This window comes from Cervus elaphus, chromosome 28 (genome assembly GCF_910594005.1).
Source record: "Cervus elaphus chromosome 28, mCerEla1.1, whole genome shotgun sequence".
NCBI classification, from domain to species: Eukaryota; Metazoa; Chordata; class Mammalia; order Artiodactyla; family Cervidae; genus Cervus; species Cervus elaphus.
In genome coordinates this window covers 31,403,841-31,418,163 of record NC_057842.1, presented here as the reverse complement: position 1 = coordinate 31,418,163, position 14,323 = coordinate 31,403,841, and the positions used below count along the sequence as shown (strand labels likewise).

Here is a 14,323-nt window from a genome sequence, read left to right as displayed (position 1 = left end):
ATGAAAAAAAAAAAATGCAATAGAGATCTTTAGGAGTGAAAGTGGCTCAGCTGCATCCGACTCTTTGTGACCCCGTGGACTGTAGTCCGTGGAATTCTCAGGCCAGAATACTGGAGTGGGTAGCCTTTCCCTTCTCCAGGGGATCCTTCCCAACCCAGGGATCAAACCCAGGTCTCCCACACTGCAGGCGGATTCTTTACCAGCTGAGCCACAAGGGAAGCCCAGAGATCTCCAGAAGGGTAGATCAAGTGGAAGACAGAACAAGTGAACAGGCATTCTGATATAACTCAATCAGGGATGAACTGAGGAAAAAAATGAAAAAAAAAAGGGGGGGGGAAGAAAGCCTCAGTAATATATGGAATTTAAATATTAGAATGATCAGGGTTTCAGAAGAAGAGAAGGGGACAGAAAGTTAACTTAAAGAAATAATATCTGAGAACTTCCTAAATCTGGACATGAACATCAAAGTTCACAAAGCTAGTAAGATCACAGTATCATCTCAGTGCAAAAAGACCTTTAGGATAAAACTGTCAAAAATCAAAGAATACAAGAGAATCCTAAAAGCAGCCAGAGGGGTCCAAAAATAGAGATTCTGATCTACAAAGTAATTTCCATTAGGCTCTCAATGGATTTCTTAGAAAATCTATAGGCCAAGATAGAGCAAGAGTGACTGTGAGTGACATACTCAAAGTGTTGAAAGGAAAAAACCACCAGCCAAGATTACTCTGTCCAGCAAAGTTATCCTTCAGATATGAAGGAGAAGTAAGGCTTTTCCCTAAATCCAAAAAACCACTAAACCTGTCTTGTAAAAAATGGTGAAAGGAATTCTTCAGATTGAAATGAAAAGACACTAATTAATGACACAAAAGCCTACAACACACTGGTAAAAGTAAATACACAGATTCATAAACGTCTAATTCTTTAACAGGATAGTGTGTTAAGTAAACAATAGTAAAAAGATTTTAAAAAGTATTAAAAAACAACGAGTGTTATAAAAAGAGGTAAATTGTGACGTCAAAAAAAAAGAGGAGGAATAAATATGTAGGGTTATTTTATGCATTTAAAGCTGCTATCAGCTTAAAATTAACTTTTATCTATAACGTGTTTTACATAAGCCCATGGTAACCACAAAGCAAAAAGCTAGAGTAGATAAGACAGAGAAGCAGAATATACCACTAGTTTACAAAGAAAATCACCAATTTACATAGGTGTTAACAGAGAAAAAAGAAACGATGAAAATATGACAACCAGACAACAATGACTAACATGGCATTAACAAGTCCTTACAAATCAATAATTATGCTAATGAGTGAATTTGTTAACCAAAAGGCAGTGGCTGAATTAAAAAAACTGAAAAAGACAAACGGAATCACATTTGTGGAAGTGAGTAGTTAAAATGTTCATACTACTCAAAGCCACCTTTCGATTCAAAGTACTCCCTATAAAAATTTCAATGTCATTTACAAAAACTCAGGAAAACACAATCCTAAAGTTTGTATGTAACTACAAAAGACCCCAAAATAGGCAAATCAGTCATGAGAAGGAAGAACAAAACTGGAAATATCACACTTACTAATTTCAAACTATACTACAAAGCTCTACTAATTAAAACAGTAAAACCATAAAAATAGACACACAGATCAATGGAACAGAAGAGTAATAAACCCTTGCATTTTGATCAACTAATATTTGACAAGGGAGTCAAGAATATTCAGTAGGAAAGGACAGTCTCTTCAACAGTCTTGGGAAAGCTATTAATAACCACATACAGAAAAATGAAACCAGACTCCTTTCTCACACCATTCACAGAATCGACTCAAACTGAATGGAAGACTTAAACACACTGAACACATTATTGACTGGAGATGTGTTAACAAGTCTTCTGTTACCCGAATGTTACTGACTGGAGATGAATCATATGCTTTTAAGAGAGCCACAAAATGAACATCACAGTGTTTAGTTGTTAGAGCTTAAAACTGATAAGGGCTCATTACAGAACTTATGATTGTTTTCATTCACGTTTCCATTAGGCTTCTGCTCCAATTTTGTATATGTTATAAATACACACTTATGACCATAGAATTTTCAAAAATGATGCATCACGAAATTTTGAGCAGATACTTTCTCTGACTGTTCAAGCAACATAACTACTAGTATCTCAGAAGATGACAGTTCTTCAGAATATAGTTCTGACTCAGACGATATGAATATTAGATCAACAAAAAGACAAAATAAACCTGATTGATTCTGACAGGGAAAGTGAAAATGAAATGCATGGTGCTTTTTTACAGGTGTGTCAGGTTTAACTATTGAATGTAATAATCTGCAAAGTGTTAATTAAATAACAGAATTAATTTCAGGTTAACAAAAATAAAAATCGCCAGGCACAGGCCTATGTTTCCAGCAAAAATCCCCTAGTCAGTGAGTTAAGACCTAATACCATAAAAGTTACTAGGAAGATACTGATACTGGGAAGAAGAAAATAAGGAAGAAACTCCCTGACATTAGTCTGGGCAATGAGTTTTTCGGGGAGACAACAAAAGTGCAAACAACAAAGGTAACATCAAACAGGTGGGAATACTTCAGACAAAAAAACTTTCCACAGAAAAAAAGGAACAATGAACAAAATGAAGAGACAAACTATAGGAGAAAATATCTGCAAACCATGTATCAAAATGTGGTTAATATCAAATATATATAAAGAACCCATACAACTCAATAACTTAGAAAAAACAATTTAAAAATGGACAAAACTAAATATTTTTCCAAAGAAGGCATACAAATGGCAAACACGCATATGAAAAGGTGCTAAACATCACTAATCATCAGAGAAATGTAAATCAAAACCATACAATGGCCACCAAGATGATAAGAAATAACAAATGTTGGTGGCAGTGTGGTGAAATAGGAATTCTTAAGCACTGCTAATGGGCATGTACACTAATTCAGCCACTATGGAAAACAGTTATGAAGGTTCCTCAAAAAATACAAAACTGGAACTACCATAGGATTACTAGAAGCAATCCTACTTCTAGGTATATCTTCAAAGAAAGTGAAAATAGGATACTGAAAAGGTATCTGCACATCCATGTTTATGGCAGAATTATTCATAACTGCCAAGATACAGAAATAACCTAAGTGTGTAGCAACAGACGAATAGAGAGACTGTAGTATATACACACAATGGAATACTATTCAGCCACGAGAAAGAAGGAAATCCTATCATTTGCAACAACATGGATGAACCTTCAGGGAATTATGCTAAATGAGATAATCCAAATAAAAAAAAAAACTATATTACCAAAATGTGGAATCTGAAAAAGAAAAATGTACTTTAAAGTTGCTAAGAGAATAGATCTTAATTGTTCTCATCTCAACTAAGTAATAATTATGTGATGTGACAGAGGTATTAGCTAATATATGATGGTAATATTGTAATATATAATACATATGAAATTAACATTTTGTACACTTTAAACCTAACAGAATATCATCAATTATATCGCAAAAAAGAGCCATTAGCAATGATGTAAGTGTTTAGCACATACTTTGAGAAGAATGTTATCGCAGGAAATGACTGTGATAGCCATCCTGTAATGTATTTTGAGAATTGTTTAAAATATATTTAATAAAGATGTTTTAACAGTGCAAAAAAATTAAATTAAAAATCAAAACAACCTATGATTAAGAGAATTAAAAAAAAAATCAACCTAGCACAAAACATCATTTATCATTAATATTTTATTTCATTCTTCCTGTCTTTGATAGTGTATGTTAATAGATAAGCAATATCAGATACTTAAAAAACTATTTTCATTTATGGGGTGGAACAATGATAACATTCAAAACATTCAAAACTGTCAGATGCATTGCTCTGTATTAAAGGAGACTGACAAAAAGGTACCCTGAAGTGTCTAGGTTGTCCATTATAACCATTTAGAAAATCAACCACCTTGTTTCAAAGCAATTAAGTTTCTCATTTTGGCTGCACTGTACATATAAAGAACTGAGTTCAGTTTTATGTAGCGAGATTGGCCACTTCAGTCATGTCCGACTCTGTGCAACCCCATAGACGGCAGCCCACCAGGCTCCCCCGTCCCTGGGATTCTCCAGGCAAGAACACTGGAGTGGGTTGCCAGTTCCTTCTCCAATGCATGAAAGTGAAAAGTGAAAGTGAAGTCGCTCAGTCATGTCCGACTCTTCGCGACCCCATGGACTGCAGCCCACTAGGCTCCTCCGTCCATGGGATTTTCCAGGCAAGAGTACTGGAGTGGGGTGCCATTGCCTTCTCCTGAGACTGGCCTACAGAAGGCTAAAAGGAGGAAGAATAAACTCATTATTGGTCAGAGATGTGATAAATCTTCTTTTTAGGATGAAAACATAGTTGAGCCTTGAACAATGCTAGGGCTAGGGACTCCAACTCTCTGCATGGTTGAAAATCCACCTCTAACTTACAGTCAGCCCTCTGTATCAGAGGTTCCTCATTTGTGAATTCAGTCAAGCAGAGATCATGGAGTGTGTAATACCGTAGTTATTAACTGTTGGAAAATAATCTCTAAGTGGACCTGCACAGTTTAAACCTGTATTGTTCACAAGGGGAAACTTGACTAAATATTATGCATGCAATAAGTGACCCAAGTCTACTATTTAATATTTGTATTTCCAAATTCTGACACATTCTCTGGTACAGACAAGAGGATTTTCTTACTTTGTCATTCATGAACAAAATAATTCTGCAGATTGTTCAAGTTTATTTTAAACTTTCTTTAGACAGACTCAAAATTACTGAGAAGAGACGACGCAGACTTTAAAGTGAAGTTTATTAAAATACTCACCCATTGTGTACTGCGGCTCTAGGGTCACTGCTGCTCTTCACTTTGATCATTAATAGCGAGAGAAGAAGGTAGAACATAGCCAAGCCAAAGCACAAACGGTATACAGCTTTATAGCCAACCAGAATACTACAAGGGACCATTCCTTTCTCATTCTCACAAAATCCAGGAATCTGAAAAAATAAGAATTTCTAATCTAGAATTTTTTCAAGGAAAAATGACAATTCTGTGTAATTAAATTAGCTTAAGGTTCAGAAAATTGAAGTTTGCTTTACAGTTTATGCTGAAATGTAATCAAGGTAAGTCTACACACTTTCATAAACAGAGGTTTAACTCTTTTTTCACTTATGTGCACACACGACAAACTACAAATGTCAATCCTAAAGTGAATGCAGGATAAACTACAAATGTCAATCCTAAAGTGAATGCCTATTTTAACTTGCAGACTTATTCAAACTTATTCTAAGTTTTTTAAAAACTTACATTCCACTGTGATATGCTGAATCACATGTATAAAAGAAAATCACAATCAATAAAAGTTTAAAGAATTACAGAGTAATTGAATCAGTTTCTAAATACTAAAGAGAACAATGATGGCTTTTCAAAGCCAATGCTATTTAAAATCATTCTGAGATCTGGTCCCTGATCCTACAAATATTTTTGATAATGGATAGATCTGAAAGTAAAGTGAAAGTGAAAGTCGCTGAGTTGTGTCCGACTCTGTGACCCCACGGACTGTCCATGGAATTCTCTAGGCCAGAATACTGGAGTGGGTAGCCTTTCCCTTCTCCAGGGGATCTTCCCAACCCAGGGACAGAACCCACATCTCCCACATTGCAGACGGATTCTTTACCAGCTGAGCCACAGGGAAGCCCAAGAATACTGGAGTGGGTAGCCTATCTCTTCTCCAGTGAAGCTTCTCGACCCAACAATTGAACCAGGGTCTCCTGAACTGAAGGTGGATTCTTTACCAACTGAGCTATCAGGGATAGAACTGGATTAACAGCAAAATGGCTGGCTGTATTTTTATTTTTCTAACTTAAAATCTTGAAAAAGACTGAAGACCATTTCAGAAAATCACACTGAAAACAGAGTACAAGGAAGTATTTTTAAAATATTTTTAAGTGAAATAAATGAGTGAAACAAGCTAACAGTATCAACTAAAACCATTCACAAGAAATCAACTGGTTCCATGACAAAACCATATGAATGTCTTTTGCTTATATCCAGGACTTAAGTAACATTACTGAGCATCTATTTATGGCATTTACAATGCTACTTCACAACTGTGATAAGCTCATTTCCCAAACTTACATGATTTTTCCTTACCCCAAAGTCAATCATAAGCAGATAATCATGGTTTAAAATGCAAGTTATCTAACATAAATACTTTCTCAATCTCAAATTTTCTATTGTCATTCATCTTTCCTTGGAGGAAAACTTTTATATGCCGTCTCTTGATCACATTCTCTCTCATCTTTTATGCGTTAGATCCCTTGAGACTTCTCAAAAAGCAAATGATTAAATCTCAACTCAGCCTCCCTCTAAGACTTGCCATCTTCATCACAAAGATCCTCAAATTAGTAGTTTATACTCAATGGATTTGTTTCCTCACAGCCACCTAACTTACCCTCCCAGTCCTCCTAGGTCCAGCACTCTTGAAACTACAGCTTTTTTTTTTAAGACACTAGACATACACTGGTTGTCAAATCCAATGACTACTACTTAATCCTCACACCCCTCTACACCCTTTTTACATAGACATTATCCTGTCATTCTTAAAACTCTGTTCCTAAGATCTACAAAACATGTTTTTGGTTCTCTTTTTCCACTGTTCCTTTAGAGGTTCCCTTTCTCCACCAACCCCCTTCTGTCAAAGTTCTAGCTCTGCTCACTCCAAATGGTCCTCCTCTTCAGCATATGCTGCCACAGTTTGAATTTCATCTCTATCTTTGACTTGTGTGACACACTCATATTTTCTACTTCCTGTTCGACACATACAGAGATACAAATGTAGTGAAGTACCCCCAAGCCAACATACTATGAACTAGATTATGTTCTCCCCATCTCCTTTCATAACCTGACTCCCTGGTGGGCAGGGCGGAGGGGAGGCAGGCGGTAAGTTTAATAAAATACCTTTTCTTTCTTTTTCTTAGTTAACAGCAACATTTTCCTCTCAGTTATCTAGGATCAGAACCTCCTTACTATTATTCCATCACGGCTATATTTAAACTCAGACCCAGTCAATTCTGTATTCAGGGAATCTATTTCAGGCTCTCTATGCCCTTCTTGGTTACATCATTTTAATAGCCTCTACACTTAACAGCTTGCCTTCTTTCCTAATTATCGGATAAATCTTCCTAAAGCATAAATACTTGGCTCAAAAAGCTTTTATCCTCATTCTGCTTCCTGTTTTTCAATTTCTATACAGAAAAATTTATTCTTAGAATGCCCCTGTTTCCATGAGACCCACAGCGATTCTGACATTTCCCCGGCTGGAAATTACATATTTCTTCTTATTATCACAGCACACTCTCTGCACCACCATCACAATTTCACAAACCACTTTTACTGTTTGTCTTTCCTAAATAATTATGAGCTACTAAAACTGGGATTAAGTATTGTTTTCCTTTTTACAGTATTCTGTTTCCAACACATTGGAAGCAATTTTATGCATAAACATACTAAAGTTCAGGGTTCCCAGGTGGCGCTAGTGGTAAAGAATCTGCCTGCCAATGCAGGAGACCTAAGAGAGGCAAGTCAGCAAGATCCCCTGGAGGAGGGCATGGCTACCCACTCCCCACTCCAGTATTCTTGCCTAGAGAATCCCACAGGCAGAAGATCCTGACAGATTACAGTCCATAGGGTCACAAAGAGTCAGACACAACTGAAGTGACTTCGTAGGCACACACACTACAGGTTCAGTTAATCATTTAAAAAAAAAAAAAAAAAAAGACTTACCTTATTCAGCTGTTCTTCCATTCCAGGTATCAACATTACACAAGCTACACACACTCCAACAAGCAAAAAAAGCGCATAGATCAACCTAGTTACAGTGGAGTTATTTCCACTAGGACAGCATCGGCACAGCAGACACGGGGCGCTGCCACACAGACATGGGATCTGGGAAAAGAACGTTAAAAATCAGTATAGTTTAAAATGATACAGTGAAAATTTACATTCTATCTACTCAAAAAAGGATGAAGTTAAATTAATTAACAAGTGATTTGGTTCACATGTTATGTAGAAACTATAAAACTTGGGAACTTCTGGGTAAAAATGAGGCAAAATAAAGCAAAAAAAAAAGTCTGCCCTTTACATCAAGCAAAATGAGTAAATTCAGTTAAAAAGAAAAAAAGAAAATAGCAACAAGACTCAAAGTTTAGCCGAGAAAAGAAATGGAATATTCGTAATTACAATACAATCAGATCTCCAACTCCTACCTTTTAACCCCCAGAAATCAAGCTGAAACCACAAAAGTCTGAGATTTCTCAGATACTTTAGAGAAGGAAAAGAAGTAAATTGGTATTCTCATCTTTTCCCTCTTCTGACTTGGTGGTGGTGATAATCACCAAGTAAAAGTTCCTATTAGAATTAGGAAAAATAGGATTAAGTGAACAAGTGGGGTGAGCTAGCGTTCTCCAACATAATTCCACACTAAACTAGCAGTAGATCCCAGGGGAAAAGGCTTTCTCCCTGAGGCAAATACCAGTAATGGAATTTAACAATATCTCAGAAAGGCAAAGTGAAAGTATTCTTGTAACAACTGACCTTAATCTAGGCTGAGCTCCACCATACTACCAGATATCACAGGAAGGGAGTATTGCAGAAGTCAGACAGACTACAGTAACCAATATAAGGTAGCATCAGAAGTACTTATACTAAACTTCGATATGGTAAAAATAAATGCCATGGCAACAACACAAACACACTTTAGCAAAAAATCAACAACCAAAACAAACAAACAAAAAAGGCATTTGAAAAATCTAATCTGAAATAAAACGTAACTCAGTAAGAAAAGGAAACTCTCTAAAATTGGTTCACCTGAAGCAAAAAGGAGAATTCGAAAAGAAAAGAACAGAACAAGTTGAAAAGGAGGACTGCAGGGCTGAGGAGAAATGAGAAGGGGAAAAGCCTGCTTAAAAAACTAATTATCACAGAACAAAACAAAAATGCTGAATATAAAAATATTGATAGATAAATTCTGTATAAGTACCATAAACTCAGGCCAAGACACAGTAACAGTGACCAGACTTACCCTACTGCCTCCATCCATGGGGAAAATAAAATGAAACAATGGTTTTTCAGAGAGTTAACAAGAGGCAATTTACGATACTTAATTTCTGAGAGAGAGGAAACCATGTGAAGTCTATGACTGCCCAATTTTTCTGCCTGGGAAGTTTCCAGTGTAGGCCAGCAGTCTACCGAACTGAGGAGACACAGCTGGGACAGAGTTGAGAGTTTAGGGAAGTGAAGGCAGATAAGAGTTCACAGGACATAAAAAAATAAAGGAGAAAGCTATACTGAGATTGAGTTCTGGAGACCTGCAGAGGCTTCAATTTCTGTCTTCAGCAGAGCACTAATCAGCAGAAGTATTTGATTAAATTCCTCTAGGGGGCAGGGCGGGGTGGTATTAACAACCAGAGTGGGAAAAACGTTATAATCCATGAAGCCCTGAGTAAAATTATAAGACTTTTACTACACAGTATTGGGGGGGGCGGGGGGGGGGGGGGCAGGGAGGTGCAGCGGGCCAAAACTGCCATAAGGCTAAAAAAGCCACTCCAATCTCAAAAAGCCTAAAAGCAAACTTTGAAAAGATTCTCTTCAAATAACTCACCTATGTCTAAGAATAGCAAGGATTAAAAAAAAAAAAATAACATATCCGGCTCCCATCAAGGTAAAATTTACAATATCTAACAGCTAATAAGAAATTGGTAGGCATGCCAGTATGGAAAATACAGCTTGTATGAGGAGCAAAGTCAACAAATAAAAACCAGCCTGAAAATTACACAGATAGCTGAATTTAATTATAAAAATGGCATTCCAAAATCACTGAGGATGGTGACTGCAGCCACCAAATTAAAGGACGCTTGCTCCTTGGAAGAAAAGCTATGACAAACGTAGACAGCATATTAAAAAGCTGAGACATCACTTTGCCAACAAAGGTCCATATGGTCAAAGCTATGGCTTTTCCAGTAGTCATGTATGGATGTGAGAGTTGGACCATAAAAAAGACTTAAGTGTCAAAGAACCGATGCTTTCGAATTGTGGTGCTGGTGAAGACTCTCGAGAGTCCCTTGGATTGTAAAGAGATCAAAGCAGTCAATCTTAAAGGAAATCAACCCTGAACATTCATTGAAAGGAATGTTGATGAAGCTGAAGCTCCAATATTCTGGCTATGTGATATGAAGAGCTGACTCATTGGAAAAGACTGATTCTAGGAAAGATGGAGGGCAGGAAGAGAAGTGGGGGGGCGGGCAGCGGCAGAGGATGAGATGGTTGGATGGGATCTCTGACTCAATGGACATGAATCTGGGCAAACTCAGAAACAGTGAAGGACAGGGAAGCCTGGTGTGCTGTAGTCCATGGGGTTGCAAAGAGCTGAACACGACTTAGTGATTATGTTATTTTAACTATACTTCATTTGCTCAAGTAGAGGAGAACACAGCATATCAAGGAGAGACATGGAAGGTTATGTCCGTATCAAACTTCTGAAAATGAAAAGTAAAGTATCTGAACCAAAAAGTACACTATAGAAAAGACAAATGAACTTGAAGACACAGCGAAAGAAACAATCCAAAAACAACAGAGAATCAGTGTTGTGAGACAACTTCAAACAGCCTAATACACGTCAAACTGGGGCTTCTGAAAAATAGAGGAGACAGGACAGTCCTTTTGAGGAAGTAATTGCCAAAATGTTCCTAATGAAAACTGTAAACTCACAGATCCAAGAAACTCAACAAAAACGTAATGAAACCTACACATCAAGTTACATCACAAACTGTTTAGGGCTTCCTTCCTGGCTCAGTGGTAAAGAATTCACCTGCCAATTCAGGAGACACAGGTTTGATCCCTGGGCAGGGAAGATCCTGCCCAGGAGCAACTAAGCCCAGGCACAACCACAACTACTAAGCCTGCGCTCTACAGCCTGGAAACTGCCGCTGCTGAGCCGGTGTGCTGCAGCTGCTTGCTGAAGCCCGCGCACCCCAGGGCCCTGTTGGCTACAAGAGAAGCCACCACAGTGAGAAGCTTGTGCACTGCAACGAAGAGCAGCCCCCGCTCACCCCAACTAGAGAAAAGCCTGTGCCGCAACAAAGACCCAGCACAGCCAAACATAAATGAAATTAAAAGAAAAAAATGGTTTAAAAAAAAAATTGCTTAAAAACAATGATAAACAGAAGAATCTTAAAAGCAGGCAGAAAATGAAGGCACATTATATAAAGAAGAAAGATATCAGACTTCTAGTAAGAAATATTGCAATGCAAAAATCAGTACTGAATGAAGAAAACTGTAAGTACAGAAGTTCACACTCAGCAAAAATGTCTTTGTAAAGACATTTTTAGGCATAGGAAAAAAAACAAAACTAACAAATCTAAACTATCAGAAATGTGAAAAGAAAGTTACACCAGAAATGTGGATCTACATAAAAGAAATGAACAAAAAGAAATGGTTAACTGTGTATTTTTTTTACATATAAAAGGTTACTTAAAAAAGATTATCTTTTTAAAGCAAAATAGCAATGTATTCTGGGTGGTTATAACAAAGATGGCAGTAAAATATGTGACAGTTACAAACAGGCTATAAAAGGAGACGTTCAACTATACTACTGTATACTTAACTTAGAAACAGAATGGATATGACACGAAAGCAGTGCAATAAGTTAAATCCGAGAAACCCTACAGTGACTTCTAAACGTGCAAAACAAAGGGATACAGCTGGTAAGCCAAAAAAACACAAAAAACCACTAAGATATCGCTAATGCAAAATAAGGCAAAAACCAGGGAAAAGAGACCACGAACAGGTAGGATAAACAAAAAACAAACAGAAAGATGTTGATTTAAGCCCAAACGTAATCCATACTCACATTAAGTATAAAGAGACTAAACACTGCCTAATAAAAAGCACACTGTCAAATTAAAGAGTTAAGATCCAACTCTATCTTTTCTACAAGAAACCCACTTAAACACAAAGACAGAACTGGTTGAAAATTAAATACACACACACACACATAAACATACATACCAGTATCAGACAAATTAGATTTCAGAGCAAAGAATTTCATCAGGAACAAGGAGGGCCATTTCATTATAAAAGACATACAGGGAGATACAGGATATTCATTAAGGAGACATACAACATACAATCCTAAATATTTCTGCATGTAAAAAAGAACTTCAAAATGCATCAAAGAAAAATTATTAAAACTGAAAAGAGCAAAAACAAGTCCACATCTATGTCCTTTCATTAACTGAAGTAGAAAAAAAACTCAATATACTTGTAGAAAAGCTTAAATAACATCATTAATTGTCTCTGACGTTCAGGGAATATTCCATCTAACCAAAGCAGAATAAAAATTATTTTCAAAAACTAAAAGAACACCTAACCAAAACAGAGCATATTCTGGGCCATAAAACAAATCTCAGTAAATATAATCATACATGTTTCTGTGGCCCACAACGGAATTAAATACTGATCAGTAACAGAAGGATTTATTTCTCCAGAAACTAAATAACAGTCTAACTCACAAGCAGAAGAGGTCAAAAAAGAAACAGAATGAAAATAAGGTATCACATTTTTGGAATGTACCAAAAGCAATGTTTAAAAGAAACCTACAGTTTTAAGTGGCTATGTTAGATAAAAGTAAATAAATCAATGACCAGAGCTTTCATCTTAAGTTACTAAATGAGAAAATTATAGCCAAAATAGGCAGAAAAAAGAAATGATAAAGATAAATCCATGAGATAAAAAACAGTAAAGAAGAAAGTCAGTGAAGCTAGTTTTAGAAGACCATTATAATTTAGAAACCTATAGTCAGACTGATCAGGATAAAAAAATAGCAAGAAAGTCAACACGCAAATCATCAAAACCAGAAATGTGAGAGAAGACATTATTATTGAGTCTGTGAGCATCAAAGGATTATAAGAGAAAACTATGAGCGATTTTATTCAATAATTCAACAGCTTAGATAAAACAGATAAACTCCATGAAAAATCCAAACTACCAAAAATCATTCGATGAGAAATATATAAGATGAATGGTCCTGTAATTATTCAAGAAATTGAATTTGTAGTTAAAAACCTTCACAGGCATAAGTAGCTTCACTAGTGAATTCCATTAAACATTTAAAGAATAAATCAAACCAACTCTACCCAAATTCTTCTGGAAAACTAAAGAGGCAAAAAACTGATACAAAATCCAAAGATAGCACAAGGAAACAACACACTGATATCCTTTATGAACATTACAAAAAAAAAAAACAAAAAACCCTAATATCCTGTCAAGTCAATAATACAAAAAGTATACAAAGATCTGTTTCATTTTCACAAATGAGAGTGGAAACCATGACTCCATCCTAAAGAAAAGAAAAAAGCAAAGAGACTCAAAAAATCAACAGTTCTAGGATCCATAAGTTAGGTGAGGTCACACGCTAAGGCACTGCCCCCAAGACTGAAAGACAGACAGGAAAATACAGGGAATCATCGCTTATTATAGTGTCCACAAGTGGAAACTGATTTGGGAACCAGTGTGTAGGAAGGAAATCCTGAAAGATAATCGAAGAACTGCTGGAGTCTCATCGTGGACAAGTCTGAGAGTTAAAAAACAAACAGGAAAACCCAGTTAAAGGGCCCTGCAAATTTGTGAATTTTACTACTAGTTCAATCAGGTTCTCATAAAACATGAGAGAAAAATTCCTTCCAGCTTCTTGTAGGAAAGGAGACATCCATTTTAAAATATATTAGAACACTCTTCTCTGAACACCTGACCTCAAGAGAAACTAGTTAAATAGAGTAGTCTAACTTATTTAACTAGAGGATAAATAACCTAGGGGAAGAGAAATACTAAACTCTAGCTTATTCAAGCCATTCTCTCCCATTTAAAGGGGGAGGGAGGGGAGGCTGAGGAACATGTAGAAGTTCACAATCCAGAGGCATAAGCTTACTGAAAGACTAAAATCTAATCAGAGAATAATGGAATGTTTCTCTTTCACCCACACCTCACCAGGACACAATCAAGTTCCTTTTTCCTGGTACATAGTGTCTGTCTATCAGGAAAATTACTGACATTACAAAAGGCAAAAAACACAATTTGAAGAGACAGAGCAAGCATCAAAAACAGACATAGCAGAGATGTTAGATTTATCAAACCAAAAATATAAAACAACTATAATATGTTAAGGGTTCTAATGAATAAAGTAGACAGCATACATGAAGCAGAAATGAAAATCCTTAAAAAAAAATATGCTAGAAACAAAAAACAGTAGCAGAAATGAA

At 36.3% G+C, this 14,323-nt stretch overlaps 1 protein-coding gene across 1 annotated transcript in view; it reads right to left on the bottom strand.

Moving 5' to 3' along the window:
* SERINC1 (serine incorporator 1) overlaps positions 1-14,323 on the bottom strand; it is a 35,575-nt gene that overhangs the window by 8,426 nt on the left and 12,826 nt on the right. Inside the window, exons 2-3 of the mRNA XM_043889980.1 lie at positions 7,794-7,955; positions 4,836-5,005 (exon numbers count right to left, since the gene is read on the bottom strand). Of these exons, the coding sequence (XP_043745915.1) occupies positions 4,836-5,005; positions 7,794-7,955 (332 nt within the window). The remainder of the gene's footprint in view (positions 1-4,835; positions 5,006-7,793; positions 7,956-14,323) is intronic.